Source organism: Ursus maritimus, unplaced genomic scaffold, assembly GCF_017311325.1.
Source record: "Ursus maritimus isolate PB19 unplaced genomic scaffold, ASM1731132v1 scaffold_34, whole genome shotgun sequence".
NCBI classification, from domain to species: Eukaryota; Metazoa; Chordata; class Mammalia; order Carnivora; family Ursidae; genus Ursus; species Ursus maritimus.
Genome location: NW_024426008.1, coordinates 1,637,904 through 1,661,861, shown reverse-complemented (window position 1 = coordinate 1,661,861; position 23,958 = coordinate 1,637,904). Strand labels below are relative to the sequence as shown.

At 45.2% G+C, this 23,958-nt stretch overlaps 1 protein-coding gene across 1 annotated transcript in view; it reads right to left on the bottom strand.

Annotated features, from left to right (window-relative positions):
* Positions 1-23,958, bottom strand: part of PTCH1 (patched 1) — a 59,341-nt gene that overhangs the window by 20,452 nt on the left and 14,931 nt on the right. Inside the window, 13 exon segments of the mRNA XM_040620148.1 lie at positions 548-857; positions 1,266-1,668; positions 2,306-2,424; positions 8,360-8,485; positions 9,041-9,139; positions 9,777-9,932; positions 10,338-10,469; positions 11,285-11,432; positions 12,230-12,351; positions 12,650-12,848; positions 14,238-14,329; positions 14,441-14,510; positions 17,535-17,724. Of these exon segments, the coding sequence (XP_040476082.1) occupies positions 548-857; positions 1,266-1,668; positions 2,306-2,424; positions 8,360-8,485; positions 9,041-9,139; positions 9,777-9,932; positions 10,338-10,469; positions 11,285-11,432; positions 12,230-12,351; positions 12,650-12,848; positions 14,238-14,329; positions 14,441-14,510; positions 17,535-17,724 (2,166 nt within the window).

Sequence of the window (23,958 nt, the reverse complement as noted above, 5' to 3'; positions counted from 1 at the left end):
ATTTGATTATTTATGAAATACCATGAGATATGATTAAGCGTTGATAAGTTTATTTCATATGCCAAATCAAAAGGTGGTCAAAATATGGACTTTTACACCCTATTCACAAATGATACAAAATTGACTTGTAGTAAGGCCATAATTTGTCAATAAGCCGGTCTAGAAATTCCATCGACACTCTGATTTCACTTGATCATCAAACACACCACCGTCCCAAAAAAGAACATTACAAGCATCCAGCTCCCTATTTTATAACACACTTTCCCATTTCCTAATGTGCACCCGTAAATTCTTATAGAAGTTCCCGAGTCCCCCGTTTGAATTGTTGGCATCATTTTATAGGTAAAAGCCAGATTTGGGAGGCTGCCCCAGAAGCAGTCTATATAAGAATTTTAAGCAACGCTTAGAAGTCAATGAAACATGTCAGTGTTACGCTATAATCTAACACTTTAATAAAGTGAACAAAGGGAACTTGTGGAAGCTGAACATACCAAAGACCGAATGGCGAAAGTTTACAAAGGGCGAACACCCTCCAGCAGCACCTCACCTTGGAGCCAGTCTCTGAAGTAGTGCAGCCACATTTTGGGAAGCTGTTTATTTTCTTCCAACATGACATACTTCACATTGCTGAAACTCTTGTGAAGGTCGTAAAGTAAGTGCTGGATATTTGGGTAGTCTGCTTTCTGGGTGACTATATACATGTTGTAGAAAGAAAAGTATTTGAATTGTGCAGCAATAAAGTCATATTCTCTGGTTTCCCGAGGCACAATGTCCGTAAGGTCCAGCCCATCGCGCACTCGGGTGGTCCCATAAAGGCTGACCCCCAGCAAGCCCAGGAAAAGGAAGATCACCACGACCTGTAACACAGTAAGAGGCACAAGATCAGAGCCAGAGGACAAGACTAACTCTCCCTTGACAAAAGCAAGCTGTTCGGTTCAGACCTCACTTTAACCCCTACAATGGCCCTGATGAAGCATTCTCCAGAGGGGAAAAAAGTAATCATAGTAATCACATTTTAAAACAAGCTTATGAAAAATAAAATGTTTAAAATGTTAGGAGTTGATCTAAATTCACAGACACATTGGCTACATAGAGATTCACTCCTGTAGAAGATGAGCTCATTACAATGGCCCCGCATGATAAATGTGCTGACTTTTAGGGGCCCCAAAATAAGTCACACCCAAAGAAGCAACCTGATGAATTCCAAAGGAGGCTGTTTTGTTATTTCTTGAAGACAGGAAGAATCTTCTGTTTTGGTAGATTACCTTGGCTTTTGGTTTCAAGAGGAAAGGAGCATAGTGTTTCTCAGCAAAAGATGAAAGTGTCCACTTGGTGCAAGGGGGCTCAAGGCAGTGGAGGCTGGAGTCGGAGAACTGGGAGAGCAGGTCCCTCGTGGAGCTGGTGCTTTCTGGGCTCTGGCAGCTGAGGGTATCCTGGGTCATGGTGACGGGCTGCACAGAGATCTCGGAGCGCGGCTCAGCAGTGGTGTAGTACACGTGCGTGTGGGGGTCGTACTCTGTGCGGAGCTGCACTGTGGACTGCATGGTGATCTGGGTTTCATGGGCGAAGCTGTGGCTGCTGTAGGGGGGTGGGGGGCTGTAGCGGGTGTTATCGTGAGTCTCCGTGTAGGCCTGAGGTTCGACCTGAATCACTCTGCTGACGCAGGGGCTGAGAGGGGAAAATATGTTGCAATGGTATACTGAAACAAGGAAACAGTGCTTTCATTTTTGCCAGTGACTGACAGTACCCATTTTACATAGCTCTAATTCAGAAGAAAAATATCATACTGTTGAGCTCCACAAACATCACCTGATTTAACCATCTGGACATAGACACGAGTAAGTCAAATGAGGCCAAATGGATGGCTGATCCTGAATTTTTGGCAAAATCAAGTTACATGCGGATGAACCCCTTTCAAAGCACAATTCCTAAGAAACACACAACCCCTCCCCCCAAAACCCCACAACACCCAAAGGGCTGTATTTTTTCTGGATGGTTGGTTTTCAAACCTTTGTTCTGCCTGAATCAACAAGAGATATGACACACTCCCAATAATCCGCCGAAGTGATCCACACAGAAATTGTGAATGTGCCGGAGCTGCGAGGCTTTAGTCAGGGGAGGGGAGAGCCTCGGTGACTAGACATCCCCAACAACGCACCTTCCATCCGTTATCTCCTCTGCCTCCATCACACTGGTGCAAGCCCTGTTAACTGCATTTACTTTCGAGTCTACAGACTACAAAGTTCTCTAAACCTACCACTCTGAACCCAACAAATAAAGGCCACAGCAGCTCATGAAATTGTACCTTGTAAAACAGCAGAAAATATCCAATCTCCTGTCCTCACGTCGATACAAATCCATGCTGAGAATCGCAGGAAAAATGAGCAGAACCATAGCAAAATTGAATACCACTACGACAGCCGCCTAGAAGCAGGAAAAAAAAAAAAAAAAAAACCAGTAGAGGTCACCAATATGTCTCCTCCCAGTCAGAGGACTGCTCTGAAAATAAAAGAGGTTTTAAACAATATCTTTCTTTCAATTCCCTACTGAAGTGTTAAAACTGGAAATAGATGTTGGAGTTTCTCATCATTTTGCTGCTCTTCCATCATTAAGAGACCATTTGACAAGAACAAGCCCCATCATTCTGATCCTTTCCATCTCTTAGAATTTCATGAACCCATGATGTACAAATACAGGAAAGAAATGAGCGTCTTGCTGGCAACCTAACCAACCCAAATCTACAAAGGCCGAATACAGAATATACTTGAGACGTTTTAATTGAAAACAAACATTCCCCTTTCAGAACATTTCTAAGAGTTTCACGCAACTCTGATTTTATACTCAGAATATTTATACGTAAAGTGGATTGGGTATATCAAAATGTCACCTTTAAAACATGAAATAAAATTTCCAACACGTCCCCTGAGGTTTTTAATAGGCACATTCCAAATAGCCTCTGGAGTAGCCTGTGGGGTGTGCGAGCACAGTAACAGAAAAGGTCAAGGAGAGTAAGGCAGAAAGAAATTCCTGTGTGTGATTATAGTATGCAGAATAAATAAGTACAGATTCAAAAGTCACTCCATAACCTAGAATAAACATGGGGCTAGATTCTGGAGTGCTTTGGCAAATCTCCTGCTGACCTAGTAAAAATTACACAATTGGGCTGTTAATAGGGGAAAGTCAACAGAGGACAGTTGAAAGGGCTCTCCCATTCAGACAGGAATGGAGAGAAGCGGCACAATGAAAAAAAAAATTCAACTGGAATGCTAAGTAACCAAGAAATCATCAGAAAAGTTTTTGAAAATTAAAAAGTCTCTGGAAGTTTTCCAAAGACCTACTTAGTTCTAAAATGTCCTCCAACTGGGTAAATGTCTCCGGGTGAGAAAAAACCTGCTTATAATGGATACCTAACAGAATCAGAAGAGAACTTTGCAAAGGGCTTCTGATAATGATTGTGTATTTATGCTCAAGTGAAAGAGCAAGGCTGAGGTCTGGAAGGGTACCTTTCAATAATTAATTTCCTGTCAAGTCTACAAAACCAAAAAATCATCAAGAGTCTCCTTCTAAAAACTACTGAACCCCTCTCTTCTTAGTCTGCTTTGAAATTCCCCATCAACTGGAAATACATGAAATCTGTGAACTTAACCACTCTATTGAATGGTCTTTAAAGTCCTGCCGGATTGGCTTGTTTTAATATGAAAATCATTATTTTGACTAGAGGATTCATCTTAGAGACAAATACTTAGAAAGGGGAGGATGCGGAGCTGGGTACTGGAGACACAGAGAGAAGTAAGACAAAAACCCTGTTCTCAAGGACCAACACAGCCAGACCCATAAACAAACTACAATTCAGGCTAATCAATGTAGTAATAAAAGTTTGCGCAGTGTTCCAGAGCAGCCCAGAGGGGGAAGAGTACCCAGGTGGGGGTGTGGGGGGGGGGAGGGAGGAAGGTGGTCAAGGCAGGTGCTCAGGGAGGTGCAGAAGACAAAAACAGGACTCTGGTGGGGCCAGGGAGGATGTGCCGCGTGAAGGAACTTGACAAGCTGTGTCTGAGAGGGAGACCTAGAATTCTGTTGGGGGCGGAGAAAGGGGGAGTCATGGGAGACCAGATAGTTAATACATGATTCATTGATCCCACAGCCACCAGGACAGCCATCATCACTGTTGACACTAATACCTAACAGACTCCAAAGCGGAAAAGGATGGGCACCCGCCTGTGGTTACTGAGTAAATCGAATTCAAACCCAGGCTTGATGTCAAAGCCCTCAGCCTGACTGAGACCTGGGAGTTCTTGTCACCTGGCCACCTCCTGAGGGGATGGACACGGGCTGGGTCGGGGCTCCTGACCAATGTGACCACAGGCGTGCTGGCAGCGATGGGTCTGATTCTCAGGAGATTTTTCAAGAAAATTTAATCCTGGAGGTGGAATCCTTTCAGCTTTTCTTTCTATTATAGGAATGTTTAGAATTCGGGGGTGGGATGCAGACGAACACTCCCGGGCACCTCACTCTGGACAACAGGTCCTGAGGATGAGGAACTCAAGTGGCCCCAGTGCTCTGGAAGGAACAGCCCCAAGGCTTCCACGGTGGCTGGGGGACGCGTCTGACATCAGCTTTAACCCCCGGAGGCATCCGTGGAGGACGTGAAGAACCCTCAGACTCGAAGTGTAGCATCTTGTCCACGCTCACCGTCAAGGGGCATATTGCACACACAGGGAGAACATATTCTGACACGAAAATGGCACAACTTCAACGTCCCATTCAAGGGCACCCAAACAGTAAAAACCAACAAGCGGCAATGACCTCTCAGCAAGGGACCAGTGTCACTGCTGGCACAAAGGGGGGTTTAAGACCTTGTAAGAAAATCTGAAAAGATGACAGGGATGATTTGCACTGTCAATCAATTCTAATTACTGTGCTTGAAGGAAATGTCCCCATCCTCTGTGTTCCCCCCACCCAGCGGAATATCCATGGGGCCCTGCTGAGACACTTGCAGAGCACAGGGACAAACTGACCCTGCCCAGAGGGCCCTCATCTAGACCTCCTTACTGTGTGGAACAATACGGCATTCCGTTCTGGGAGCTTCCATTGAGGAACAAACACCATTCAGTTACCAGCAAAGCCCCAGTGCAGGGCACTGGTTCCCCAAGAATTAGATGGTGCCCCTGCTTTCTGGTATGGAGGTGGCATTTGGACAGATGGATGGAGATTGACAAGGAAGTCTAAGATGGTTTCTTTGGGGGGAAAAAAGGCCTATTTATTTTGGTAAAGTTAGATAATTGGAAAAGTTCCGCAAAGAAAAATCCTAAATTAATATGGATTTATTACTGGACAGAAGCGCTGTGGGTCTCTTTCTTTTGAGGCTTAATCTATGGCACCCTGGAAACACCAACACAAACAGACCCAGAGGCACAGCTTCACACAGTTCACTAAAGGAAAGAGAAGCTGCATCACGATTGACTTTGAACGTCAATATATTTAAAAGGAAACCAGGGTAAATTTCTGATGACTACTGCAGAAATCATGGCACATTCTCTCTCTTCTTACATTTTCTTTTTTTTCCTTTCCTTTTCCTTGGTTTTGTTAGTTTTTTTTTTTTTTTTTTTTTTTGATAGACAATGAGCCAGTATTATGGGAAGCCAGTCTTTAATAAATGAGGACTCCTGGAAGTCCTCAATTTTCTAAAGTGGTACCCCAGGGGCTTGGAATAGAAATGCAAAACCCACAGTACTTATTTCGTCTCGGTAAGGTGCTTACCTTGGGAGAACTTTAGCGTACTGGATTTTCTAAAAGGCGTAAGGAAAACTCATGTAGCTTTTCAGACCACCACACCATAGGATATCATTAAAGGAGAGTATGCCTTGATGAATCATCAGTGTGTACTGAGAGAGGAGAGGAGAAAATGAGAGAGAGAGACAAGAAGAGATGAAGGAGAAATAAAGAGCAGCGAGAAAAAGGCAAGCGGAAAAGGAGAGAGGCGGGAGAGGGCCCCACTGTTGGAGGAGGGGGACAATTTCTCAACACCGGCATCTGCGGTATGAATGTGCAGCAAGAGCGGGAGACCACAGGTGGGTGTGCAGATGCCCGTGCAAAAAGGCATTCCAGAACTGCGCCTGTACCGGTACTTCAGCGGGCACCTCTCACTTATCTTCCCCATCTCTGAGCAGTTCAGCAGTTAAATGGATATAGTTTCATTTCCCTGCACTTCAGTTGTTGAACTTTATTCATCAATTCACTTAATACTTCTACTTTTAGATATTTCAATAAACCCTTCATTATTTTCATTTTTTAGTATTTTTCTTTTGGGGGGTGGTGGTGGTCGCAGCGACTGGCACAAAAATCTTTCCTCATGTTCTATCTTACACTAAATGTTAAGTAAGTCTAGTGTCCCAAACAGAGCTGGGTCATTAGCTGCTCCGGTCTGCATCAGCCATTGGTGAAATGAAATTCAAACGTGAAGACTCCAAAGGAGCCACGCGTGTTGACGAAAGAAGAAAGAGAAGCCTAATTTGTGATTTGTCGGTTTCTCTTCCTGGTCACAATCACCTTTTGGTGATTAACAAGAGTAAGCTGTAGGAAGAAGCGGGATGTAACAACAGCTTACAAAGTGACACCAAGGGGCGCCTGTGTGGCTCAGTGGGATAAGCGACCCCAGCTCTTGGTTTTGGCTCAGGTGATGAGGTCAGGGTCGTGAAATGAGGCCCCACGCTGGGTGTAGAGCCCGCTTAAGATTCTCTCTCTCCTTCTCCCTCTGCCCCTGCCCCCTCCCTCTCAAAAAAAAAAAAAAAAAAAGTGACACCAAAAGTAGTTTCCCTTAAAAACCTGGCCATCTCATAAATTACACATCACACTGTAAGAGAAAAGGAAAGGGGGGGGAGCCACCGCTCCTCTTCTGGAAAAGAGCTGAAACTGTAAAATTTGAATTTAATTCATAAAACTTCAATAACATCTTTGCGATACCAAAACCTGAAACCATTTGGGGCTTATGAAGCCCGCATCCCAAACTGGTCAGTTAGCTTTCCTCATCTGCTGTACTGGCCGATTTTAGGATTCCTTTGAGTTTCAAGCAGCTGCAGAAGCCACGCCAGCGCTCCAGGCCGAGCACAGAATGGACCAGAGCTGGGTCCCCAGCCTAGGGAGCTCTCCATTCTTCCCGTTCATGTAAGCTGGCTCTCTGTGCAAAAAAAAAATATCTTGGTGGCCTCTAGGTGCGGAAGGGCCTGGTTTGGGAAGAGAGAGCAGAACAATGCAGGAGCCAAAGTGCTGTGCAGAAGGAAAGCAGAAGAATTTGACTTTTCTTGTGTTGCCTGAGAGGGGAGTAGGAGACCAGAAGAAGAAGGAAGGGATGGAAGAGACTATGGAGGAACTAAAGAAGGAGGTGGCAAGCGAGGGCCCACCAACAAACGCCCTGCAGGCAGCGAATGGCCAATACGTCGGCACGGAGGAAGCTGATGCGGCGGACCCTCGAACACCACAGGTTTGAGCTGCACAGGCCCACTTAGAGGCTGTTTCCAATAAATACAGTGCAGCACTCTGAAAGTATTTTCTCTTCCTTATGATTTTAATAACATTTTCCCCCAGCTTACTTTGTTGTAAGAATACAGTTTATAACACATGTAGCATAGAAACTATCTGTTAATTGACTGTTTATGTTTTCAGTAAGGCTTCCGGTCAACAGCTGCTATTAGTGGGTAAGTTTTGGGGGAGTCCAAAGTTATATGAAGATCTGACTGTGCAGATGGGCTGTCAGCATCCCCAAACTCCATGCTACTCAAGGGTCAGCCGTACTCAGTTGTAAGTTATCGCTTAGCCTGGTCTATACTGCAACTTCTTCCTGTTGGTGAATGAGGTCTGCTCTGTACAACTGCCTTGTGTTGGGGCTGCTTTAGGGAAAGAGAGAGGGTGGGTGCTGAGGCTGAGGTGGTCAAGTGGCAAGGGGATTAAGCACAGAAACCAAGTTGGATTTAGAAGCAGGGACAGCCAAGAGCTGACTGCACTGTGGATGACACCAGAGGACTTCTGGTTACCTGGAACAGGGGCTTCTCAGCATCCTACACGGAGTGGCCCTGGTGTCATTTTAGTCTAACTATGAAGGGAAGGGCCACTCCCTAAAGCACCAAGTCATGGGGATACCCAGGCCCCAGGCATCTGGGCTCTAGGACTGAAAGGAGGGGAAGAGCCCTGGGATGTATTTTAGAGGGCATGTCAGGGTTGCTGCTTCCACCCAGAAGAGCCCCAGATGCGGACCTGCCACTTGTCTCCACGGCAACAGTACCGTGAGCACGTTAGTGGAGAACGGGAGACGGGACGCTCGGCATCCACGCGGGGCTCGCCCCAGATGTCATCACTGCAAACTCACCTGGAGGGAGAAGGCTCGCAGGGCGGGAATGGGGATCAGTGCGGCCATAAAGAAGGCTGTGACATTGCTGATGGACGTGAGGGCCACACTGGCTCCCGTACGCTTGAGGCATTCTCCAGTCCTGTCCTGAGGATGAGAAACCACAGTGCTGAGAACTGCACAGCACAGGGTCCCCCCAGATCACAGATCGTGCCAGCAGTTCAAATACACGACAGTGAGACAACAGGTAGTTTATCACGCTGACATCATGGTCTAAGAAAGGGCTCTCTGCCCACCCCCTGACACTGGCATCGAACACATTTTCACGACTATCCCCGCAGTCCTGCTACCCCCACGACGATCCCCGTTGTTCCTGGCTACCACATCCAAAGCACAGAGCTGCAAGACAGTGACGGAAGTAAATTTTTAAGATTAAAAAGGTGTGTGTTGAGGGGATAGGGCAGATGGGGACAAAGTGACCAAAAAACCCAACGAAAAAACCCAGAAAAGAAAATATGGGCTTTGGAATAAGTGTTCTGAGATCCTTCTGATTTCTTTTACTTATTTAGAGCCAGTAACACGTCATTGACTTGGGACTAAAATATTTACTAGGCCAGATTAAAGAAAATTAAAGGAGAAATACTCAAGAACAGAAGGGATTTGGGCTGGCCCCAAAGCTTTCTTCTTTTGTTTTTCTATTACCTCAAAAGGGATTCTTTTATTCTGTCCTGTCTCACTAAATGCATGTGCCAGAAGGAAAACATCGTCCACACCAACGCCAAGAGCAAGAAACGGCAAAACCTGCAGCGAACACAAAGGGCAGCACATTAGACACGTAAGGTCCAATTCGGATCATTCTAGAGCCATTGAGAACATCGCCCCTAGCAGCTAACCCAAGGAGAGCTTACGTTAGCTCACTGTGAAGAATCTAGTTCTGAGGGTTAAAATTCCCCAGATCGAGCCATTTTAGCTCATAGGAGGTCTTGTCCATTTCTATTTTTAAGCTCCACTATTTTTTTTTAAGCCTATAAATGAGAAGGAAGCTAACTCATCAAAAGCAGTGGTTCTCAGAGCATGATCCCTGGACCGGCATCATGGAGAACCAGTAATTAGAAACTCTGGGGGAGGGACCAGCAGTCAGAGGTGTCAGCAGCCCTCCAGGTGACTCTACTGCACACTCAAGTTGGAGAACCGTGGCTCTAATGAATGGTCTTCACTGCACTGATAAGTGAAGCCTCTCTACCATCAACAAGCCCGTGCAGACCTTCCACCCACTGCTGAGCGCTCCACTTTGAGACAATACCCCCCCTGAAGTGTGATATCCTGGTGGCAAAGGCCGGAAGACCCTGTAGGTGACACGGACACATAGGAGGTCGCTGGGCGAAGCCCGGGGAGGGGTGTTTGTCAACAAACAGTGGATGGATGGCTCCTTTAGTACCTGAGTTGTTGCAGCGTTAAAGGAAATCCCGATCAATGAGCACAGGCCCAATCCTGCAGCCACTGACAGTGCAACCAACAGGACGCCAGCCAGCCCCACGGCACCCTGGGACTTGGAGCAGTCCCAGCGCAGCATGGTTAAACAGGCATAGGCAAGCTGCGAGCAGAACAACGGGGTGGGGGGCAGGTGAAGGAATGAGGAGGGGGAAACAGGGAGGGGGAGACACAAAACAAAAGCCAAACATTAGAATGTGTAAGGATTCTAATGTTTTCCCCCACCCGTCACCCCAAATCAAAAGGTAGAACTTATTAAATCCAACAACAATTTACATTACAGACATCACACGAAATGATACGAGTCAAAGATGGGCAAACCGCAAATGGGAGAAAGTGCTTTACACGACCACTTTTAAAATCGTTACGAAGCCGAGCTCTCTCTCTCTTGGATGCACGTGTGTGTTAAGAGCAGTTAAAAAGCAGGAGCGGTCATGGAAAGATAAAAACTAAAAACCAAACCAACTCTCCCTTACCCGCCCCCCAGGAGAACTGAATTGACTGTTACCATCAGTAGGTAGCCGCTGGCCACTCGGATGACACTGACATCGGAGAAGGACTTCAGGATGTCGTCCAGGGTCGTCGTGGTAAAGGAAAGCACCTGCTGAGTGGAGTTCGGAGTGACACTTTGATGAACCACCTGTGGTCACAACACAAAGTCCCAAATGGAATGAAAGCCCCAATGGGCTTCAATAGCACAGGCCTCGGGGGACGTGTCCCCTCCACTCAACCCTCACTTTTTTCTAACGCACTAAAAAGAGTTCTACATGATTCGGGTTTGAACTTGGTCTGATGCGAAATGGCCCGGGCCCAGGACAACGAAGGCCACTGTGCATCAGGCGAGAATGTGGTGCCTCGGCTAGCCGGTGTCATGACGCCCACGGCGCCGCCACATACTCTGTCCCCAACACTGCCCTTCTCTCCGCGACTGTACAACAGATCTGCGGTCCCACCAGCTCCCCCCTAGGCCAAAACAACTCATTCTTGGGGCCACTCCTCCCCCTTCGTTTGCTGGCCACTTTTAAAAGGTCACATGCAGCTCAGTAGAGGTCACAGCTTGGGAAACAAAGGCCAGCTCCTGTCACATGACCTAACCAAGGGGCCTGCAGCTGTGAACAGATTCTATGCTTTGCTAATGTTTTCCAGACACTTTTTCTTGCTAACCCAGTGTTGTTTTAAACACTGTTACGCCTTTGCTCTGGAGTTCACAGCTGGTTACTCGAAACGTCTCAGGCGTCCCAATTAGAATCAGCCATCACCTAGACATGAAGGTTTTCCATAGCCGGGAAAGGAAAAAAGTTTTCACCCTACCAGGTCCCCAAAATGACAATTTGTTTTGAAAATAGATTCTAATGGAAAAAAAAAAGTTTTAAAACATAGTGACAACGACGTACGTAGTAACTTAGGGGTTTGTACCCAGATTCAAAGGTGGGTGTCGGAATGCCGCCGATTTACCTCCACGTACGTCCTCTGCCAGGCCTCCAGGATGGCCGCTGCCTTGTCCTCGTTCCAGTTGATGTGTGAGACATACTCGTACCCCTTGAAGTGCTCGTACATTTGCTTGGGCGTCATTAACTGAAACATGGTCTGCAGGGCGTGGGCACTGTGACAGCGTGGCAAAGACATGACATCAGCATTCCCAGAAGTTGCTCTCACTGCTTACAATCCCGAACGCGCTCCCCACCTCACTCTCGACTATTCTCTCCTTGTACGTGAGCACATGTTTCCATTAAACAGGACCTGGATGGTTATTTTATTTAATAGATGGATGTACCATATTAAAGGTGTAACCTTACACACCTTTTACAGATATACCCCAAAATTAAATTAATAAGCAATTTCCTTTCTCAGTTTCTATTCAGTGAAACAGGAAGGCTAGGGGAGTAGATAGCTTGACCAGATACGCTGGGCTCGGCACTGCACGCTCGCCTGTGCAGAAATCCCAGCCGACGGCTCTCCTGAGGGAGATGTCAGACGGAGAGCCCGACGCTTGACTGAGCGGAGTCGCAAGTCCACCGCACAGAGGAGAATTCTCGTTCGGCCGTCAGGTGTTGGTCAGTCTGCGACAGTGCTTAGCTCATACCACGGCACCCTACTTGCTATGACCACTGTTGTTGGCCCGCTTTACACTTGCCCCCATTTTCTACATCATAGATCTTCTAAAATCCTACAGTCACTAACTACGGTCCCGATGAAAACAACAAATCCCCTCTTGAAAAATTCCCCACATGGTGGTTTTTCGAGCTGGTCTGGTCCACTAATATTTCCTAATATTCGATTACACCAGACGGCTCGCTAGGATAACAGCTAAGTATTAGTACAAGTACACTTGCGGACAGCAGGAGGAAAGGAAAGGACAAGAATAGATGGCTTGGATTTTCCCTCCATGTGCTGGATTACCTGACCAGCTTCCCAGTGCTGTTCTTGACTGTGCCACCCACAATCAGCTCCTCCTGCCAGTGCATATACTTTCTGGATAATCCATGGCATCCACCACTCAAAACAAGGGCCACATCAAGAGGCTAAAATAAAAAGACAGCCACATAATTACGGGAATTAGTAGGCAGGTCACATGCCTTGTTAAAATCCAGTGCATTAAGGGCTTGTTTGTTTCAGAGGGAACATTAATAACAAGGCTAATGAGAGGCGTACGGCAAATCTTACAGCAAAATTTAGCTCTACAAACAAACTTAGCTCCGTAGACAAAAAAAGGTCGTTGAGAATCACATCTTAAAAATGAAAATAATAGGACTAGGAATGAGGGGGAGACACCAAGCTTTTCTCTCAGCCCCCAGGAGAAGAATCCACGACTGTACTCACTTTGGTTGCGTTTTTGTTGGGGGCTGTGGCGGGGCAGTCTGGATCAGCCGGGTTGAGGCAGGGCCGGTCCATGTAACCATGACCAACTTCGGCCTTATTCAGCATTTCCTCCCAGCTGTCCACTTGATAGTTTATTTTCTTTAACTCTTCCAGGAATTCCAAAGGGTCAAAGTTTGTCCACTGCAAAGGAGGCTTACCTCTGTGAAAGAAATTAGGAGGCGAGACCATGAAAAGAGGCCTTTCCAAGCCCCCGAGCCTGCGCAGGTCCTATACACTGAGTCCCAGTCGCACGAGGCTCTCTGGGAGGGCTGCAACACTGGGACCCCGCACAGAAAACAAGCGCTCCTTTCCCGGGGATCTGTACGCACACCCGCGTCAGGAAAATACTTCATGAATGGAAATGGCCCGCAGAGAGCTTGTACATTAATGAAGAGATCAAGGACTCGTTACTGGCTGATATGTCCTCTTTAATACCTGAAATCAAAATTTGCTGAAGGGTGCTTCTAAGCAGAAGACGGAGATCCAAAATTAAGGGGGGAGGGAGGGGAAAGAAGAGGGAATCACAACGTCAAATTAGCACTTGCCAGCCTAATAAATGCTTTGTAAATGTCATCAATCAAAATATTTGATCTCCATTACCTTCAATAATCCCATACGTATGAGCTCTCTCTGACAGCCCGGCCGTCGACCCCGCAAGCCCCTGCTGCCTCTGCCATCACCACCATCAAGGCCACTTCCCCCCACACTCACTTTTGAATTTGTGCTGTTGACAGACCAGAAAGGCTTTTGGCTGCCTGTTATGTGGTTCAAACCACACTGTAGCTGCTTAACCAGGCTGAAGTCATTATTCAGACTCTCCCAACCAGAAAACACAAAACCCCTTATTTCCCATCTAAAACTGTACACTGAGGGTCAGGGTATGGCCACTGCAAATTGCTTCTGCAGATATGTGTAAGCTAGGACAGAAACAATAACCCAAGCACGAACTCTTGCATAATTAACTGAAAATGTCTATACTGATTACTAATTATTCCTTAAATGATGTGGTGTCTATAATATCCATCTGCTAAACTGTGAAGCATCCCCTACCATGGCCTTCAAAGACAGTGGATTCTCCCCTTAAGTGTCATTAATGTGATCCAAAGAAAGGTTCGTATTTTACTCTGCAGGAGGACCTTGAGCTTTAACTCAGTATATTTAATTCTGACATGTACGCACTAATAAATTCTCTCTCCTTAGAAAATAACTCAAACCTATGGCAGTGCTTGGTCAGCAAAACGGTACACATTTCATTAAAGAGTTAAAAATCATACATACGCTGAAAGAATTTGCATTTTATTTGCATATAAATAGGGTGGTAAAAGTGAATGAAATTTAATGGTGCCTTCAGAACTTTTTTTTGAAAGGAGGAAAAACATTCTGCTGTCGTCCCCTCTCCCCCAACTATTCACTCAAAAAATGCCCGTGGAATTTCAATGTTTTTATTTCTTGTTCAAAACTGAAATAGAATAAACAATGATCAAGTAGCATCCAAAACATTCTAAAGTTTAGAAATCACAGACATCAGAACACAAGCTCACACACTTACAGTAGGTATGCTGTCCCAGACTGTAACTTTGCCCCTTCCCAGAAGCAGTCCAAAGGCGTAATAATTAAACAAGGGTAAAGATATTCTATTATCTGTCAAAGTTAAAAAGAACAAGCCACGTGTTAGGCTAATGCATACCATGGAGGAATTTTTGAGAATTTCTTGCAAAAAAAAAAAAAAAGAAAGAAAGAAAGAAAATACACCTGATCCATGTAACCTGTTTCTGTGATAAGTTCTCCGGATTTGTAACACAAATGTTCCAATTTCCACTGCCTAGTAAAATAGAAAGCAGAGACAAACATTCTCATTGCATAAGGAAATCAGTGCAAAATCGGAAGTATAGAACATATAGTGAGAACTGCAGTTCGATCACTTTTAAGTGTCTGTCAAAACGAGCACAACTTTTGCCAACTAAAGACTCAACAAGCTTGCTTTAATGAATAGATAATATGCAATTGTAATTAACATGTGGGTATTTATGTAAATGAATGCTACCAAAGTACTTGAAAAGTCTTGTTTTCTTAAGTGTTCTCCCAATAATCTTGTTTACACCATTAATCTGCTTTTCTACATACATTGAACAACTTCAGGGAAGATAATTCAGAGTTGAATTATCACAAATTTAAAATAAGTGGAGACTAATTAGTAAGGTTTGTAATATATTAACATATATTCAGGTGGGAAAATACTACTTTTTTTTTTTTTTTTACTGGCAGTTAATGTCCTTATTAACAGATAGTGTTCAAAATGAATTCTACTCTCAACCATGAATGCTGTAAGCAACACTGCCAGGTAGACAGATTTCCTTCTTTACAGTCTTTTATTCTTGTTCTATAGAAATGATATTAAATATATGATCAACAATTAGCTCTATTATCTATCACCTATCTACTATTACAGAGTTCCGTCATCTCTAGAAAAATGCTCTGTAAGCCCATGCCTTTCCAAGTGTATCAGGGAGATAAACTTAACTTGAAAAAAGAGGAAATTTGAAAAGGGCGGGGATGGGAAAACCAGGCGAAGAAAAAAAAATGTTTTTAAGGCTCTCTAAACTGCTCTATTTTATTGGTCAGCCTTCTTTTTTTTGTATTGGTCACCCAAAGGAATGTTCTGGACTTAGCCCATGTCCCTGTGGAACCTTCACATCTATCCCTCAGGGTCCCCAGTGAAATGCCACGCCTTCCCACGAGGCTTTTTTTGCCCAGTGCTACTGAAAATCACCGCTTTCTCCTGAATTCCAGGACTCTGCTGGTCCAATCTGCTTGACACCTGGAGCAGCTGGGCCGGGCAGTGCCTGTGCCTTTGTATGTGCCCGTCTGTACTGATGTCTTCCCTCTTCCTAACTAGACCGTCAGCTCCTGAGTGCAGGGCTCAAGTTATAAATCCATCCTTCCACCCACTCATCCACCCACCCACCCATCTACTCGTGCGTCGACGTATGTGTTCATACTGAATTCTGCAGTGAACTCATTTACGCTTCCTTGAGAAGGGCATGGCTGTGCATTAGAAAAATCCCTGTCTTGGAGCCAGAAGAAAGGGTTTGAAACCTGGCTCTAATGTTTAATAATTGTATGAACTTGGACAAATGCTCTAATTGATCTAATTCCTGGTTTTCTCGCCTAAAAAATGAGATGGATTGAACTAGATGTTCTTTAAAGCTCATTCCAATGCATAAATGTTCTCTGGTTCCATCTCAGATAAAGAGTATAATTTTATGGTACAGACACATCTTCTGAAGTGCGTAAGTGACAAGTCCCTTCAAGATAGGGTCCCATTATGTTAAAAATGGGTCAGCATGCTTACAGTGGTCCTGGAATGCCCATTTCCAGGTTCGTTACAGGGCCTCCACAAATTAACTGCACTGGGTAGCTGCTTCCTCTACAGAATGGGAGAGATGTGCTGATCGGAGTAGGGTGTGCTCTCTGGTCAAGTCTACCTGATGAAAATGCTAGAATATCTCCTTACGCTTTCCCTTTCATCCATTACATGTATCGCATTTTGTTCTCAGAACCTCCTGAGGATGGTAGACCAGACGTAATCATGAGGAAACAAGAGCATGTGACTCATGCTGGACTCTAGGGCTCTGTCTCCAGTGAGATGGGTCTTAGAGCCAATCCAGTTAAGACCATGGAGAGTGGAGGTAACTGTAGCAGGAACAAGGACAGATTTTCCTTTTATTCTCTACCCTCATTCTCCCTGGCCTCTGAATATGTCTACAGTGCCACTTACTCACTTCTCCTGTGAAAAACTATATCATCAACCACTCAGTTAAAAGGTGCTTCAGAGGGGATGCCTGGATGGCTCAGTCGGTTAAGCGTCCGACTCCTGGTTTTGGCTCAAGTCATGATCTCATGGGTTGTGGGATCGAGCCCTCCATCAGGCTCCACGCTCAGTGTGGGGTCTGCTTGGGATTCTCTGTCTCTCCCTCTCCCTCTGCCCCTACCCCCCGCTTGTGCTCTCTCTCTAAAATAAATTTAAAAATTTAAAAAATTAAAAAAAAAAAGAGGTGCTTAAAAAGCCTTGGTGAGGGACAAGATGGGATTAGGTAAATGCCAACTCACCCTGAAAACAGGGTTTAGTGATAGTCATCTCAATAGTTCAGGGAGAAGACCCAGTTCAAATTTACAATCTAGGCAGTTGGTCACATCAACAGACCCCCAGTGCCCACCCTGATCGAAACGCTGGGGTGCAAGGACGGACAAGAGATGTGGTCCCTGCCCCGAACAGCTCACTGTTGAAATAGAAAAGAAAAAGGGCTGTCAGTTTTTATCTGAACTCTTGTATGTTTTTACTATACCCACAGCATTGTTAAATTAGCTGTGAAGCTAAAGGGTGATATTTTGTGAAGCTGTGTATGATTCCTGTCAGTAAGAATTCACCAGAGTGGCTCAACCTGCTATATGCTTTGTAACACAGACCAACTGTCAATAACTGTGGGGGATACAAAGTAACCAGAAGTAAGTTCTTCCTTCGTCTTTTCCCATTCTTTTTAAGTTGACTAAAGGCAATTCCAATTGTAACTGCTCCAAAAATATCTTAAGCGCTGAAACATCTTCAGAATGGGTGTATACCCCCCAGATGGCTGCCTGAAGGATCATGCTCATTTTGGGTACATAGTGCCAAGACACTTACTGAAAATACTTTATCATGTATTTGATTTGTTACCAAACTCTAGAAACAAATATCAAGATTTTTTTTTTTAAATCACTTCATTACACAACTATTTGAACTAACACTTAAGCATATTTCCAGGGCAACGTAACTTACTAAAACCAGCAGCTTCTTCCACCAACTCACCTGTTATACATATATACATGGACTCGGCTGGCCTGGAGCGCTGAGTCCAGGTGTTGTCGGAGAGCTTCCGTGGTCAGGACGTTAGCACCTTCTTCTTTTGGGGTCTGAATCATGAGTTGAGGATTAAACATAGCCTCTTCTCCAATCTTCTGGCGAGTATAATTTAATTCACGACTTACTCGTCCACCAACTGACAAACATGTACAGGTTTCAATTAGAACAGCAACATCCCCACAAATTCACGTTCTGTTATCTCACTAAGAGGGGCAGGATGCATGATAAACCATCTCTGGTCATCAAAACGTATGATTGATGTTTGGGGGGGTTAACATTCACTTTATTATTATGGGCAATGTTCATTTCACCAATAAAAAATATATAAAATATTCACTAAACCCATGAACTGTCCTGCCCATTGCATATGCAAACCTAATGCATACGTGCTTTGCGCGCCTTCTAACTAATACACCATATGTATAAAGGGGGAGGGGGAAGGAAAACTTGAGACACCTTTTCCTTGCAGACCAGACCAAATACCCCTGTTACAATTTCTTTCACTTGTGTAAACAATGTGGCCCTGCAGCACAGTTCAAGATAAATGGCTTCAATTTACACTCTTCTCCTAAATAATCTAGCAAAGGTAACAAGGAAATGTTTCTCCCTGTTGAAAAAGAAACAAGGAAAGGTGGCAAATGTGTGTTCAGCACAAAACTTGCCAGGAGAAGATAAATAATGTGATTCACATCAGATGTACTTGAGAGGAAGCAAATCTATCAGCCAGGGCCCAGGCGGCCCGTCTCTGGGTCCTGGCTGCATCAGACTCACCTGGTCAGCACCCTGGAAACACAAGTTCCAGGTTCTGAGCTGCCCGTGAGCAGGCAGCCTGTGTTCCAGGAGCTCCCCACATGATTCTGAAGCTGCTGCTGAGGCCAGGGCCCCTGCCCAGTACCAACCAGCTCTCCAGCAGGCTGGCCACAGGCCAGGGCAACAAGGTACAAGGCACATTGCTACTGCAAACTGCTTTTTTGTCTTCTTTCCCAGGTCCTACATTATATTTCAATTATGGTTTTAGAATGAGCCAAGCTCAGAATGCTGCCACCTGGCTGGGAGGTATGGGGGTGATGAAGTTCAGGTGAGGTTCAGTGGGGTGGAGTCTGGAGCGGACGACCAAGAAAGAATTCTTGAGGTGTCTTTGGTGCAAAATTGGTGGTTTATTAAAGCACAGGGACAGGAGCCGTGGGCAGAAAGAGCTGCTGCCCCAGGGTTGTGAGGAATGGCCTATTTAATACCCTCAAGTGGGGAGGGGGCTAGGGATAGCGTAAGTCTCTAAGGAATTTTGGAAGCAAGGTCTCCAGGACCTTGAGGGGGCTAGCTTCCCAACAGGGTAGCTGTGTGGGGATACGGTTGACAAGAGGGTGCTTCGATCCAATAGAGTCACAGAGGAGGGGCTGTTCAGGAAGGGGCCAGGAGGCAAGCAGAGAGAGACTCCTAGAACAGCTCCCCCCGCCCTTCTCCCCCTCCCTACACACATACTCTTAAGGCTAGCTGATGACTGAACAGTGAGTCTGAACAGTTCCTGAAGTCCCTGGTAAGTTGCATGTTTACTGAAATACAGGCCTTCAGCTGCAGTGCAGAAAGACCCTTCAACAATCATCCTCAGCTTTCCCACGAGGAGGAATCCTTTTTCTTCAAATTTAGTATTCAAGGACATAAACATTTGGTTTGGGCAAGTAAGTAAGTACTGGGAACAGCGGGTTGTTTAGTTCTCTTGGCATATTTTATAAACAAGGGGGCAGGCTAAAAAGCAAATAATGCCCTCATTAGGAAAGCTAGTCCAGATTCACAGACTGGCAGGATCATCTGTGCGGGTCCACGCAGATGGCCAAGGCCACTGCGGAATACTGTGAGGTGAGGCCCAACATACTGTGGGGTGTGTCAAAGAGGAGGAGAAACGGTGGGGGACGGGCAAGGGGGGGGCAGAGAGGGGGAAATTATCAATCAGTTACAGAAAGTATTATGACTCCTTGCGCAGAAAACTTTGACAGATGCCCTGGGGAATTGCTGAGGGCCCTGAGACCAATTCGAAGTTAAAGAAAGACCACAGGAAAACATAGGAAACTTGCAACAAAGGATAAATTTACATGAAGTCACAGGCCTTTTCAGGACGCTCTTCTAAAGCTGCCTGCAGGCAGGGTCTGGCTCCTTCTGGCAGGAATCACAATGCATTATTTCAACCAATTAACTAGTGAACTGAATTAGACTCAATCCACATTCTCTGGAGATAAAAAGGCTGTTTGAGGCTAAAAAGCCAATTATTAGTCCAGAGGTCACTTCTGAAAAGCTACAGAGCTCCAAGCCAAGGAGCTCCAAATAGCCTTTTTGGAAAAAAAGCTGAACTCCTTTTTCACTGGCTATATGACATCAATGCCCCACACCTATAAATCACTTATATTTCCACCCGCTCCTCCAGCATTGGCAGAGCACGTGATCCCTCCTTCTGCTTACAAAGTCCTACTTCCTTTTATCTCTCCTGAAGCTTAAGACTTCAGGTGAATTAAAACCATGAGGTAAAAACAAAGTGGGACCACAGACACCCCCACCCTCCTCTCCCCTGCCTTAGAGCAGCTGCCTGTGACTGTAACCGGAAAAGGTGAAGACCCAAGAGAGGAGTGCATACAAAAATAAAGATCACATACAAGGTTCATGCTCCTGAAAAGAACTTTCTACACTCTTGCAGACCAACCTCACAACAGATCAATTATTTTATTACAGGGGTTTTCAGAAAGGATGCTATTTCCTACAAGATATGAAATGTACCTCAGGGGCTATACAGTGTCACTTTTTAGATGGTTTAAGATGTATATTTAAGTAAATGGATGTATTCTAATAAAGGTGTGTGTGTGTCACGTCTCTGGAATTGAAAATCTTTTTGTTCGTTCATCTCTTTGCTCTAGAGATAAATTTAATATTTTGCTAACATGACAACCAGTTTCAACCAACACAAGACTATCATCATAGGTAGAGCAATGAGAGCTGACCCTGAATTCTAAAGTGTCCTCAACCACCTACGCTGTATCCTACTTTTGAGTACTGTTAAATTCAACTCCTTTTTCCATATTACGTGGCTACATTTTATTTAACATTTCATCTTATATTTAACCAAATATGAATGGTTTTGCAAAATTATTCAGTAACTTTAAAAAAGTTTAACATCCACTTTACTTGACAAATAGCCGTAACATGATTCATTCATCTGGCGAGCCTATGAAGGTGCCTGTTGTGTGCTGAACAGTGGGGTGTTATGGTGGGTGAGACCAGCGTGTTCTCTGCTCCAAAAGGCTCACTGGCCAGTGAAGCACACAGGCAACAGACAAACACATCGGTAAGCTAATCTCATGGCATGACAAGTGCCACAGAAGAAATAAAGATGGTGATGCCACATGAGTCACTGGGAGGTGGGTCACTTCAAATGGAGTGGCCTAAATGGAAGTAACATTTAGGCTGCCTTTGAAGAGCTGGGGGAACAGTGCTTGGGGCAGAGGAACCAGCAACCGTAAGGCCCTCCTGTTTGGCTTGCTACAGGAAGAGAAAGGAGGCCAGTGTGGCTGGAACCTGGTGAGACCATAATTATGTCATTCACTCGGTTGCACTGGGAGACTTAGCTCCTTCTCGGGTGTACCTGTGTCATAAACTGCCCAGCATTCATACACTCTTACATCAGTATTCACCCACGGTGCTCTGGAACAAGCTACCAGAAACAGAAACTTCTCTGGACAGAGCCATTTTATGGACTCACCTGACGTTTGCTACCCTAGCAAATGCTTATCCTAAATCACTACTGAGTGACAGCCCAGAGCTGTTCCTTATCTAGCCAATCTTCCTCATCAGGCGTCAGTGTGAAACTCCACCAGTAAGGAAGCCCCACAGAACCGCGTTTAAGTGCCTGAAACTACAGGTGCAGTCTGGGGGAAATGGTTTTTCCCCCTTCTGTCCCATTTTCAAGGTCAACGTCCTTCTTTATTTAAACAATAGTCTGCTCATGAAGTACTGCATGATTATTTTTGACTACTGAGCAGAATGAGCCACAATACTGAGTATTTGTGATGTAGATACAGGTATATACTGACAGCTGTGTGAACAGCCACTACTGCTGTATGGCAGTTTATGGATAATATTTACCCATTTCCCTTTTTGGGGTTTATTGCTATTTCTTAATTTTTCTGCATGGAACTGGTACAATTAAAGACTTCCATGTGACAAAAGGAGAAAAATACGAAAGCTACTTGGTAGGGTTCTGAATGAAAAGCAAGCTCAATACAAAAATAACATGTATATTCATCGTATTCGGAAGTCCTCTTATACTCTCTTCCTTCTTCCAAATGCAACAACTTTTAACAATAAAATAACAACCAAACTCTTTGAACAAGACTCATGAAAAATGTTAACTCAGGATCCTGGGACACAAAATAGCCTTTTAAATTTGTGTATGTTTTCCATTTCCAAAGCCATTTCACATGCATTCTTTACTTATTTATAAACATTTTGCTCAGTGCTGCTCCCCCATCAAGCTGGGGCAAGCTGGACTGGACAGTCAGGGGATGAGAACCAGGATCAGAAGGGCTGGGTTCTGAGTCACAGCTTTGAGACAAGTCCCTGACACAGTTGGGCCTCGGTAACCTTCTCTGTGAAATGGGATGAAAATGCTACTACTAACCTCATAAGGTGGTGTGAGTATTAACAACAGGCGTGAAATTTCCCAAACCCTTAACCAGGAGCTGAGCAGGCAGGCATTCATTCATCTGGTCATTTATTCATTTACCACAGGGCCTGGGGCATCACCCTTACTTTACAGAAGAGGAAAAGCAGCTGCAGTTTGGGTGACTTGCCCAAGGTCACACAGCTGCTGGAGGGGGAACCGGCCCTCAGCCGTGTGTCCAACTGTCCTGAGAGAGCCCGGTGTCTCCTGAGCACTTGTTGAGGATATGACTCCAGGAGAGCCAAATTCCACACAGCAGACTATGTCAAGCTCACAGCAGAGCTTTCAGAATGCTCAAAAGTATTACACAGGACAAACAATTGGTATTTTTTATTTAAAGGACAACAACATTGTCTCCAGAGTGTTTACCGCCACCAAGGAAATAGTGGTTTCAGTAGAGCCCCAAGGGTGGCATCGGACAGGCCCCCATTTTCCTTCTGGTCCCCAGAGAGGCCTGTCTTAGAGGAGGGCAGAAAGATGAAGGCACACAGAAAATACGCTGTTTTATGCCTCTTTACCTGGGAATTCCCTAGAAATCTAAGGCTTAAACCAATTTTTCAAAAGAGGTGGGGTAAAAAGCACCACTTGGGCGAAGACGTTCTCGCGCAAGCTCCGCTGATCCTTTCCTCCCTAAGTCAAACCATCATGGCTTTGCAAGGTGAAGAAGGGCCGGCACAGGTGGGAAACCATTCCACCCAGGGGTCCATACCTCTGGGCCAATGCTATGCCAATCCACGGTAGACGAGATGCTCCCTTCGTGGTGCTCTCCCTTCCTTAGCACGGCCTCTCTGCAGAGCTTAATAAACGCCTCAGCATTCATGCAAAAAGCTTTTAGCAAAAGCTGATTGTGATCCACATAAAGGTGATCGGAGGGGCCAAACGGAGTGCTGTTCCCAGTAAATTCCTAATCCTTTCAGGGAGGCACTGCCCGCTGCCCGCTTATCTCGGCACACCAGGCGCATGCGCACACTCAGCGTGTCAGAGGAATGAATGAATGAACAGCTTCAATACAGAGCCTTGGGAACAGGCAGTCATCTGTATAAGATATTAATTCTTCCCAAAGCCTCAAAAAGTCAATCAGTCAAAACAAATGACCCTTTCAGCCTGAAAAGTACCCACTCAGAGTCCAATTAGGAAAATGGGGTCTGTGTATATGCAAGCCGAGCATTTGCATTTGATTAATCCCATGAATTATCTAACAGCCTCTAGAGAGATTTTTTTCTTCCCCTTTAGTTACTTCAGGTCCTTCTTTCAATGTTGCGATTAGTTATTGTGAGGGTGAAAAACGACAAATCTCCAAAAGGGTGTAACTGCAAAATTATTAGCACCAGCTCATTTTCTAAATTGAAAAAAATGAAGATTCAGTAATTTGGGCAATTGGCTGAAAACTCCTGAGCTGTGAGTTTTAGTCACTCTTCCAGCCATCTCTTTTATTCATGACCAGCCAACTGCTGCTTAAGCTTCTGGGCTGTTTTTCTCCTCGTGGGATTGTGCCCTTGGGTGTTGCCATGGGAAAATGCTAGAATCAGATAGCCCAAAGAGAATTTGCCTTCACGAAGTGAGCCCAGGGAGTGAAAACCACAAAAACAAGACAAGAGCAGGACACATCCCCACACCTCCCCAGGGACAGCCTGGGGGGGGGGCGGTAAGGAGGGCGGAACTTGGTAG